General features: G+C 41.2%; 1 protein-coding gene across 2 annotated transcripts; it reads right to left on the bottom strand.

Moving 5' to 3' along the window:
• Positions 1–6,392: 6,392 nt before the first annotated feature.
• Positions 6,393–10,576, bottom strand: nhlh2 (nescient helix loop helix 2). Of its 2 annotated transcripts, none has more exons than XM_036128104.1 (2): positions 9,914–10,576; positions 6,393–8,657 (listed from the first exon to the last, which is right to left on the bottom strand). In XM_036128104.1, exon 2 carries the CDS (start codon positions 8,615–8,617, stop codon positions 8,243–8,245), a length of 375 nt encoding a protein of 124 aa, XP_035983997.1. In that variant the 5' UTR covers positions 8,618–8,657; positions 9,914–10,576; the 3' UTR covers positions 6,393–8,242. The 2 variants fall into 2 exon arrangements, with proteins under 2 accessions (XP_035983997.1, XP_021178899.1); XM_021323224.2 differs by having other exon boundaries at positions 6,393–8,664; positions 9,919–10,576.
• Between the last annotated feature and the right edge of the window lie 641 nt (positions 10,577–11,217).

The raw sequence follows: 11,217 nt of genomic DNA, 5'->3' as shown, positions 1-11,217 counted from the left end.
AAGCCCCCCAAATGTTGTTGCTCGTACTGCGAACATATGGCTGTTTGTTGTCATACTCTTTCTCCCTGTCCAATTTACACAGAGCACTCAGGATCAAATGAGCGTGGATCAATGTGTGTGCGCTCTCCTCCAGGCTCTGAGTGGGGCCTGTACCTGAATGATTATGAGGAGAAGGATGTCCAAAATGCTGCTAATGGCCGATGTATAATCCCCCTGCCGTCTGCACACACCTCCTGACATATGGTCACTCCTCGGCCTCCACCATTACATAAGCCACACCGCGCAGGGTTTGGGGAGGGGTGGGGGGGTTAAAACGTGCTACTTTCTCACACACACACACACAAGCAAGTAGGGGCCACACTGTCAGCCAGGCTGTTCAGTGCCCTCAGCGCTTTGGGCTTCGCCTGTCACTTTGCTTTCTGAGGGGCTTTCTAAAGAATAAATTGAAGAGTACCGATGCTACGGAAGCTTCTGGGATGAAGAGCACAAATGGCCTGGTGGTGCTCCGTCGCGGCGTACAGATGGACCCCCTCCTTTCAATAAGCTTTAGCAGAAGTCTGTCTCTCCGACCATGCCAGGATCACAGAGCTTGTTTTGTCCTCTGAAGAGGAAAATCTGTTGCTCCAACATAGGTCCCCCCCCCCCCACACACACCCCTTTTCTGTCCGTTTCCCCTGCCTTTGACGGAAGAGTCGGAGGAGCCACCTAAAACACCGTCAGCCTGTCAGGTTGGAGTGATGGGCCTGCAAAATCGGATTTATACTAATTAAACAGACGGGCACAAAAAACAGGAGGTGGGAGGGTAAGGAAAAGGAGCCGATGATGGAAGCAATGAGAAAATGGTTCAAAAGTCCCTGAAAAAAAAGGCAGGTAATCCAGCTTTTAAGTCCTTTTGGTATGTCTTCAGCAGTTTGTAGGTCAAAAAATAAATAAATCTGCTCTGGACTTTTTTCTAGACAGGCCAACTTCCCGGTTGTGTCCCAAAAGATGGATCACAATTTACATTTCAAAGTTCATAAGAAAAACCTTCTCCACCAACAAATTCAATTAACTAATTAATGTATGTTGTGATTTATTTCTATTATTTACTTATTGATATTACTGCACATTTAAACTCTCAGTTCCATTATAGCCCGCCACAGAAAAATGAGGGAAAAGACGAAGGGACCAACTCTAAGTTAAAGTAGCTAAATTTGACCCCATTTTATCCTCACTACCGTGTTTCGCAGGTTTATTCAGAACCTCTTTCTTCTGTGTAGCCGTAGAAAGACGGCGAGGCGCAACGCGCTGATTCTCTGAAACATCCTCTGACCTGTTTAATTACTTTTAAATTGGTTTGACTAGCAAGATTCACTGAATAACAAGACATTTTTACTTCTGCGCCATCATCGAGGAAAATCCAGGTAGAACCTCACAGAAAGGGGGTTCTACCTGGTTTCAGTCACAGCCTGGGAGCTCACCTGTGACTAACCTTAGCTCAGGTAAAATGTCCTCCGTTGTCTGTCCCTCTTTAGGACCTTCTGAAGAAGCGCATTAGGGGAAACCTCCACCTGGTGTATTCCTGGGTGAATCAGAGATTTGGTTGGTCTCTGAGCTCCCGTTGGCTGTGGCACAGAAGCAAAAAGGTTCGGTTAGGCACATGTGGATCTCACAGAGACTCTTTCCCAGTGTTGTCCGGAAATGATTCAGGCTGTCTCAACCAATCATGTTTGAGACAAAATTGTCTATAAACCTTCACTCCAGCTTCGTCTTCATGTTTGCTGCTCTCCGTTGCTCTCACTACAAGTGGTTCCCTCTTCTTTGGTGGTTTACACAAGTAAACTTTGAATTCCTCAGGGAGGAATATGGAGGCCTCCTCTATTGTTTCATTCCATTCACAGACGGAACTCGGAATTCCCAGCTTTTAAGGCTGATTTTTTGGATCCAACATGGCAGCTCCTCGCATCAACAACAGTCAGCTGTGATAAAACGTCTTTATTTTACAGGACACAGTTGGAAGGGTGTGACTAAAATCAATGTTGTTGGTATAAATGTTGTGCCTGCAACTCTGTTTGCATGTGGAAAGTACAGCTTTAAAGGACTTTTATAAGAGGTACTAAGAACAAAACAGCCTTCCTGACCGTCGCCATATTGGAACGCTAACCTTTTGTTTTTATTTTTGGAATCCCAACCTCTCCGACTGTGTTAACTGGAACACTTAGCATGTATGCTTCCTCTTTGCAACGTCCCTTACCGGTGCTAAGGACCCAGGTGGGAGTCGGACTCTCCCGCGCGGATTCTCTTCTGCTCTTAAAGGGGCCGCGCAGGCGCTCAGTGTAACTTTGTGTTGAGTGAAACACGCAGCCCTGGACTGAAATGGAGGCATAATCAGTCCTCCCTTGCTAGAGATCTTAACATTTATGGCCATTCTTCTTGACAGAACAGCTATAGCTCAGTTAGCATGGATATAGAATATTTTTGAATGAGGTATCTAAACCATTCCAGCGTAGATTTGAACGGGCCGCCGCCACCCTGTTTGATCAGGCATGGTGTATTCAAGTTGGGAGTGTTGATTTTTGCACGTTCACCAAAAAGTTACATTTTCGTTTCATCTAACCAGAGCATGTTCTTCACGTTTGCTGAGTGACACAACTCGGGCCAAACCTATAATAGGACTTCTTCTCACCACTCTTCCATAAACGCCAGATTTGTTGAACATACAAGTTGCTGAGTCAGCATAGTCTCTCACCTGAACTGTGGATCTCTGCAGCTCCCACAGAGTAACCATGAGCCTCCTGGCTGCTTCTTTGAATAAACCTCCCATTTCCAGCCATCAGTTATGTTTCACTTATGTAAATGAACGCTCCCCCCTAACTTAGCTCCTATAGACAAAGGACTGCAGCAAACACAAACAAATGACCATACAAAAAAGTCATTTCCGTTGACTTTTCAAACTTTCAATGCAAACGTAAAACACCATCAGTGAGTAATACTGTCCTTAGTACTGGATGTATTTAATACACCTAAATTCATTATCCATGAGTTCCTGCTAATCCTAAGTAAAGTTCAGCTCAACAAAGAAGTTCAGACAAATCTCGAGAGATCTCAGTTTAAATGTATGATTTATCTGTGAAGGTCTCACAGGTTTGTTGGAGAACTTTAGAGATAAAACAGCACCACAAGGAACACAACAGGCAGATAAGGGACAAGGATGTGGAGATGTTTGAAGCAGGTTATAAAACATCTCCAGCTTTAAACATCTCACAGAGAATTGTTCAAACTATCATCTGAACATTAAAATAGTTTGGCACAACCTCAAACCTAGTGAAACCTAGTTGTCCAACTGAACCGAGGCTGTGCAACCTGTGGCTCTGGAATCACATGTAGTTTTAAGGCCTTCACGTAAGCTCTTAATAGAGGGAATAAGAACAGTTTCAGCATCATTTCTGCAAAGAGAATTACAATAAAGCACAAAGAATGGGTTTTGGTTGGGCTGGTTGCTTTTAACGTGTGTCTATGTGTGTCATTTAAAAAAAAAGATTTTCGTTTGTCTCTCAGTTACAACTTTTTGTCTACACGTTAAGTTTTTTTTTTTTTCGAGGTTGAAAAAGTTCTAAGTTTATGAGGTAATTATTTTTGTAAACTTGATGGGTTGTGTAGGTTCTACAGCTCAAGAAAAAAACAAAACGTTTATTTAGTAGGAAGGAAGCATTTTAAAAGTCCCCGACCCCTGTCTGACACAGGAGACTCGGACACTGAATTACAAGAGCTTTAACCAGAGATACAGTCTGCGATAACACAAGAGGAGCAGCATGGATGGATTTTTAATCACATATTTATAATGAATTCTGTTGCATTAAGGCAGCCTGTGGCATCACCATGGTCGAGGGTTCAGTTCCCACCGGGCCACCCATGCTTTACAACAAAAGGTTGACTTCTGATAATCTGATGTGGTTTAGATAAAAGCATTCACGCATCTCTTCCAGCCTTAACTCAACTACAAGCCTTTTCTGGCACAATCGATGAGAACAGGCGTGCACATATCTTTCAAATCATTATAAATATTTGGATCTTTTCTCCTCACACCATTTGGCAATATTACATCTCCACGCTCACGCTCTCATAAATTTCCATCTCTCCCATCCCTTCTTCCTCCCCGGGTTTCCCACGGGAGGTGCCAGACGGCCAGTAATTTGGTTGTCTTGGCTCGTCTGGAGTAACACCTGCCCCCTCTCTGGGGAGGCAGAGAGCCTTTCAGCCAGGAGCATATATATGTGTAGCCTACCACTGCCTTTAGCTGCTGACCACTGAGAGTTTGTGTGTGTGTGTGTGTGTGTGTGTGGGGGGGGGGGGGTTCCTTCTTGCTGTGAATGTGTGTTTGGACAGTAGAGTGAATAGGGGATGATGTCTCATAAATATGCCAAACTGTAAAGCATGTACTCCACCTTTCAGCATGTGTGTTTTACAGTGTGCTAAAAGTAAATTGGCCCGACCTTAGAACGGTTTGGGGAAAGCCAAATATACATATTTTTTTAAACTAATGGATGTTTTGTTGTATATTTATCTACATAACCAATATGTTACCCTGATAATGTCATAGGACCAAACCATCATCCATCTTCAAACTCCAGTTTTATGATATCAAATAAAGTACCACCTAAGTAGAACCTGTCTGACCGCATGAAGGGGGCTGGAAACTAAATACCGTGCCATTTCTAAGGCTTTGGGACCCCAGTGACCCCCCCCAGTGAGAGCCATTACCCAAAACTGTAGAAAACACAGAACAATGGTGAAACTTGCATGGAATGTCTGGTCTGTACATCCACAACTGTACCAGGTGATCACCAAAAGCCCTGAAGGCCATCTTAAACAAAGTACTGCTCACTAGTCTCGGTTGCGGTCTGTGGTCATAATCTAAGAAGAGATGGGGCAAAAAAGACATCCACATAAGAGCTCCAAGATGGAAACCCCTGCTGACCAAAAAAAAAAAAAAGAACACGATCCATCTTACATTTGATTAAAAAAAAAAAACATGATCTCCAAGGCCTTGGGGAAAACATTTTGAGGAACTGACATACCAGCAGTCAAACATGGCGGAAGTAGTGTGATGATCTGAGGTTACCCAGCACCTGGGTAACTTGTCATAATTGGTGGAATCATGAATTGTGGTCTTTACCAGAAGAAGAGTAAAGTCGACCCCCCCTCCCTTTTAGCTTGTGCCTTAAACTCGAGCACAAGCCAATGGGTTATGAAACAGGCCAGTAAGTCCACATCTGCATAGCAAAAAAAAAACAACAACTACTAAATAAGGCCTTGGTACAACCTAATCAAAGTCTGGATTTGTAGCCAACTGTAATGTTGTGACATGACCTTTATTTAGGCTATTCATGTTGGAAAGATAATCTAAAAAAACTTAAACTCTTGATGACTATTGCTGCCACTAGGGGTGACGCCGCCAGCTTTTGTGGGCCAAGTTAGCTTGGATAGATATATTCCATAAAAAAATGCATTCTGTCTTTGTTATAAAAATATGTTTGATTATCTAGTGATTGGCATGCAAGTGTGACAAAAAAAGAGACTTTTATGGCCTGAATTACTTAATTTGGAGTTCTACATTTCTTTGCCAGACGGGCGGGGAATAGTGATATTTGTTCCTAATGGCTTGCCATATTGTGCAGCAATCTCCTTTCCCATGAATATGACATAATCCTTTGTAACAAAGTGAGCTAACTGTTTGCTTATTTTTTCAATGGAGTCAGTTCATGAGCTAAAATGTTTAATTAAAAAAAAATCCAAAATAGGAAAAAGAGTATTTTTTTTAGTATTTGTTTTTAATTAAAAATAACACCCGAAAATATGAAAAAAGTCTGTCCATTAGAAATCAGCTGTCACAATAACTCTACTAAAAAATCTGCATAAAGCAACAAGTAGCCTACACAACCCTGAAGAGACAACAAAATCTTTGGATAGAGGATATGTTTTTTTTTTCTCCTTCTCCTTTTGCCATAAAATAACTTATTGGAGATTTCGGGATACAAAGAAGAGACATTTAAACAAACGTATTCTAAAATAGGAGCCTAACGTGTCTGCACATCAAAGAGAATAAATTCAGACTTTGTTTTTGGTCACAGCGAAAGACGAGGTTTCATTCTAGAAACCAGAATATAACCCCTCGTTGTCATGAACTGACAGAAAAAAACTAGGCTAATCTGAAAACTGAATTGGTGACCTCCCGACAACATTGTAGGGAAGCAAACATCTACGGGGGCCACGGAACCCCACAGTTCAAGTGCTCATCGTTGCTATCGATCGACAACAGGTATTACCAAAGCAAAACAAAGACACACTAAACATACATTGAAAGCAACCAGGAGATGCAGTGGATTAACAGAAAGTGCCATATTTCATTTTTCTTCTTCTTCTTTTTTTTTTTTTAAACAGGAAAACACCATCACTTTCCACGTTCAATTTCACAGCCTAAAAATATATTGAAGCAACAAACAATATACATTTATACAGAAAAAAGACCTATGTGATCAGCATAAATAAATTAGCAATATTAACAATTAAACAATAAATAAATGAATAAATAAATAAATAAATACAATTTAAAAATGATTAAGGTCACAAATTCATAAGTAGCACTTGACGTATTGAATATTTTTTTTTTCCTTTATGGAAAACATCCTCTAAACTATAAGATCTAAAGCAGCTATCTTGTTTACATCCCTTCATTTTGATGTGAAAAAGTACCCCTCCCCCCCAACCTTAGCCTGACACAGTGTGAAAGAAGGGTAATAGTGCACTGTAAAAAAAAAAAGAAGAAAATAGTGGATAGTATTAAAGATTAGCTTTGTCAATACTTGAAATTCAATTAGGCAGTTTGCTTGGTGATGTGATGTGTGCTAACGCTTACATTCTATTTCAAGCAGGAGATTCAAATTGTGTCCAGATTACGCGAGTTTAGCAAAGGCGCTAATGCTAAAGTCAAACTTGCTAGCAGGCTGAGCTTCCCAATCCTTAGGCGTACGTGGTTTTCAGACAAGAAAGTTAACGATGTCAGCATGTTGGCGAAGAGCTGAAACGTTTCTATTTCAGCTGATTTTTACATCTCACTCAAAAACCAGGCCCTATTTTTTTATTTTGGGGTGGGTTAACATGGAGGATGAACCAGATGAGCGAAAGAATCCAATAATTTAGCTAGTTGGGCACGCACATTTGAATGGAATCAGTCTAATTTTTTTCTCTTTCAGCTCTTAAACATACATAAATTCCCACCAGAATTTTTTTTAGGCAATAATATGGTCCTATTTATAAGCTTGAGGGGGAAAATCATGCCTGTGATTTTTAATGTAGCAAAAGCTTAAAAGGCTTCAACCAGCCCTGGCCTAACCCAGATTCATTAGACTAACGTATGTGAAAGTCTGAGAGGACATAGTGGCTTTATTTGATTGATTTCTGTTTATTTTTGTAGATTTAAAAATATATATAAGGGAAAAAGGGAGCTTTATGTCATAGGTTTTGAATGGTAGATTTTACATCTTCCAATATCTAGAAAAATCTGTAAAATCTTCCACCTTGGATTTAAAAGTGCACTGTAAAAATTGATTTTACAGGGTATCAAAGTTGTTGAAATTTTCATTTGGCAAATTTGTTTGCAAATATGACGTTTATAAACTGTTAAATTTGAACCAAAACAAAAGTTTTGTAAGGAAAAAAATGTAGAACTTCTGATTAGCTGGTATCTATTCTCATCCGTCCTGCGCGGCGGTGCCCAGCAGAGGACGGTTGTATTAAACGCCATCATTGGAGTCATGGTGGATAAAAGAATTTTTATATTTAGTCATTTTATATCCAACAATGCCAAATCTGATGTCAAACTTGCTAGCAAGCTTAACTTTTTAACTGATCATTGCCACCACAGAACAGCACATCGTAGTTATTTTTGGCTTCTCTTTAACATGGAAGACAAACCAGAGCAAAACGAATTGAATGATTATATTGAATTTGAGCGATTTAGCTTGAAAAAATAGTTTGCAAAGTAATGAATGCTTGTTTAGTTGTTAAACTTAATTAACCTACCCAGCTAAAGTGTGTGCAGTCTAGATTGTTAGCCCATTTTATTGGTTAAATTGTCGGTGTTTTTTTTTTGTTTTTTTTTTTCAGTGTAGCGTGTCTGTCCAAAGCATCAGCTGCGAAAGGCTTAAAAATACTGCGCGTTCTGTAAAAATCTCCCACACCCCCCTCCCCAATCCTCCCCCACTCAGACATCCAACACGTGGTTCAGGTAGGAGATGTAACATATAGCCAGTCTGAGGATCTCGATCTTGGAGAGTTTCTTGTCCGGGGGCAACGTGGGCAGCAGCTTGCGCAGCTCCGCGAAGGCCACGTTGAACGCCTCCACCCGGATGCGCTCCCGGGTGGCGTGCGCGGAGCGGTACTTGGCCGTGGCCCGCCGCCGCCTCCTCTTCTCCTCCCTGCTCAGCGGCTGCTCGGCTTTGCACTTGGCCCGCTGCTCCTCGCCCTCGGTCGGCTCGTCCGAGGTGCAGCCGGCCGACTTGAGGCCGTTGAGCATCGTCTCCGGGTCGGACTGGGTCCAGGAGAGGTCCGCCTCGGCCTGATCCGGGCTCAGCATCATTTTTGCGCTCTGAGCGTGGGCGGGCGTTCCACCTCAAAAAACCTGGAGGTAAAAAAAAATAAAAATAAAAAATCATATTAATCTAAGAGAATATAAGCACGTCTATCTAATTAAAACAATGGTTAATAAAAGATTGAATTAGCAGTGCGGCCCCCAGTGGAAGAATCCCTCAGCGGGCCTCCATACATCCATAATAACATAAATAATACCGTTTTAAATTAGCGCAATGCTTTTCAATGCCATGCAGATTTTGAGTCTTTGTTGCAAAAAAGTGAATGTTTTACTGATGCAGAACATTATTCAACATTTTTGATATGATTCATCTCATATAAATAACGAAGAATATTTAGGAAAGCCACCCAATCATCCAGCGGACTTCTCTTTAAGGAATTTAATTGGCTCAGGGCAAATATGTTGAGCAGATGTATTGCTTAGTTCAAAGGTCCCGTCCAAATATAGCGCAAACCAACAGGTTCAGAGTCAAGCTTGTCGATCCGAACCACGTTTAGTCGTCTTCTCAACTTTCACTTTTCCCCCTCACAATTTTTCCACGTTTAAAACTGAGGGAAACTACGTCCATACAGCGGAGATCTGTGCACAGGGTGAGCTTTAATATGCTCTCTCATCCTCTTTAAAAAATTATCAAAAGACTTACAAGTTTTTTTTTAACAGAAGAAAATCTGAAAGGCATTTGATTGCAGTAATATTTTTCAAAGAATTACTGAAGCCTTGATATTTATTCAATGGTAGCTTTCAAATTTAAAACAAAATAAATGCTTATGTTTAACAGACAAAAAAAGGCTATTTTATCACATTCAAGTACAAGAAAAGCCTAAAAGATGAGCTCAATATTTAAGTAAAGTTAACTTTGGTTTAATTATTTGAAAATATGTCTGAGTTTCTTTCTTTTTTTGTTTTTAAATGAATTGGACTTATGTTTATTTTTTTATGAAGAAGCTGGCCGTTCCCCCCTGAATTAACATAATCAGAACTGGCCATCTGTCACAGTGTGATGAACACATCTGCTCAGCTCAGACTGGAGTGACTTGACAGCAGATTTGATGGCAAAATAAAGCCATAAACAAAACACTTCACATCAAGTAAAGTGAAATAAAACGGTTATAAAATTACAGGCGGGTTCTAATACGAATGGAGAAAAATGCAAAAAAAACAAAAAACAAATCTGAAATAAAACTAAAATTCTTATCTAAAAAAAGATTTCACATTATTTTATAAAGATATAGATATAAAGATATATTTTTTTTCAAGGAAATCTACCTGTTTTTTTTTTTCTTACCTGGAAAAAAGAGTTGGAAAGCAATTTCTTTCTTCGCTTAATTAACCAAACTCCCAGTTAACTCATATTCCACGAGCTGACCAAGCATCAGATTTCAGAGAGACGTGCACTCAGCCTCAGGGAAATGATTAAAAAATAAAAATGCAAAGAGAAAGTACTTCTTTCACTTCTTCCTGCCGGAAACTTGCGACACGAGCATCATAGAAAGCATGAGGGAAATGTAACTGATGGCAAACAGACTGGAGCCAGAAAGTCTTCCTGGGATCAGTTCAGGAGATCTGCAGAGAAATTTAAAAAATGATCTAAAAAAAAAAAAAAAAAAAATCTAAACAATGTAAAAAGCTGATTGGGATGATGCTGATGCTGATGAAGGGATCAGCCAGCCCTCCGTTGGATTTCAGCGGCGGAGACAATAGATGAGATGGGCTGATAGAGAGGGCTACTGGTCCGTCCGCCTGTGGAAGATGGGGATGAAGAGGCTGAAGATAAGCGACACTCTTCCAGGTCGAGAAATCAGGCAGATCGCAGATAAATTCCCCCCCCCCACCTCGTTTCTCCGATTCCTCCTCATCCGCCGAGCGTCATGTGCAAGATAAGATCCAAACGATCCCCACTAATAAAGGCTCACTTCATGGATGGAGGGGACGGAATATATTGGAGGAATGGGCATTGTCTAACGCCGCCCCCTCCCTCCAAGTCTTCCTTCCCTCCGCCTGCCTCTCCTCCTCCTCCTCCTCCTCTCCTCCTCACACCCCTCGGCCCTCAAGCACTCTGCCTCCCGTGGGAGCAGTGGGCAAAGGGAAGGCAGAGATGTGTGCATGATAAAGGATGGGGAGAGGGGAGGGGGAGAGGGATAGGAAAAAAAAAATAGAAAGAAATGCATGTTGTGAGTTTGTGCACGTGTGCGTGTTTTTAGTGAATAGCAATGATTAAAAAATAGAAACTGTTTTGTTTGAGATGCAAGCAGAGAGGGCAATGTAGGGGGGGGGGGCGTGTTGGTGGGCGATGAAGGAGGGGGTTAACTCAGATCTCTGAAGACCTTTCTTATCATGCGAGTTGGCTTCATGCCCTTACAGGTTATGGCACAACAAAAAAAAAAAAAAAGAGAGAGCGAGACGAACAGGTAAAAGTCCCGCGTGTAAAATAAAACGGAATAATTACCCACCGAGTTGTCCGTGTCAAAGGATCCTTTTATAAGCAGATGGCTGTTGCGTCGGGCGAATTTCTCTGGTTGTGAGAGAACAGCAGCACCTTTATTCCAAATTTGCTTGTATTCAGTTGCCTGATGGATGACTCAGATGTC

Source organism: Fundulus heteroclitus, chromosome 24 (genome assembly GCF_011125445.2).
Source record: "Fundulus heteroclitus isolate FHET01 chromosome 24, MU-UCD_Fhet_4.1, whole genome shotgun sequence".
NCBI lineage: Eukaryota > Metazoa > Chordata > Actinopteri > Cyprinodontiformes > Fundulidae > Fundulus > Fundulus heteroclitus.
This window is presented reverse-complemented; position numbering and strand designations above follow the sequence as displayed.

Coding starts and splice junctions, on each gene's coding strand:
- nhlh2 (XM_036128104.1), bottom strand. CDS start 8,617: ATGATGCTGAGCCCGGATCAGGCCGAGGCGGACCTCTCCTGGACCCAG.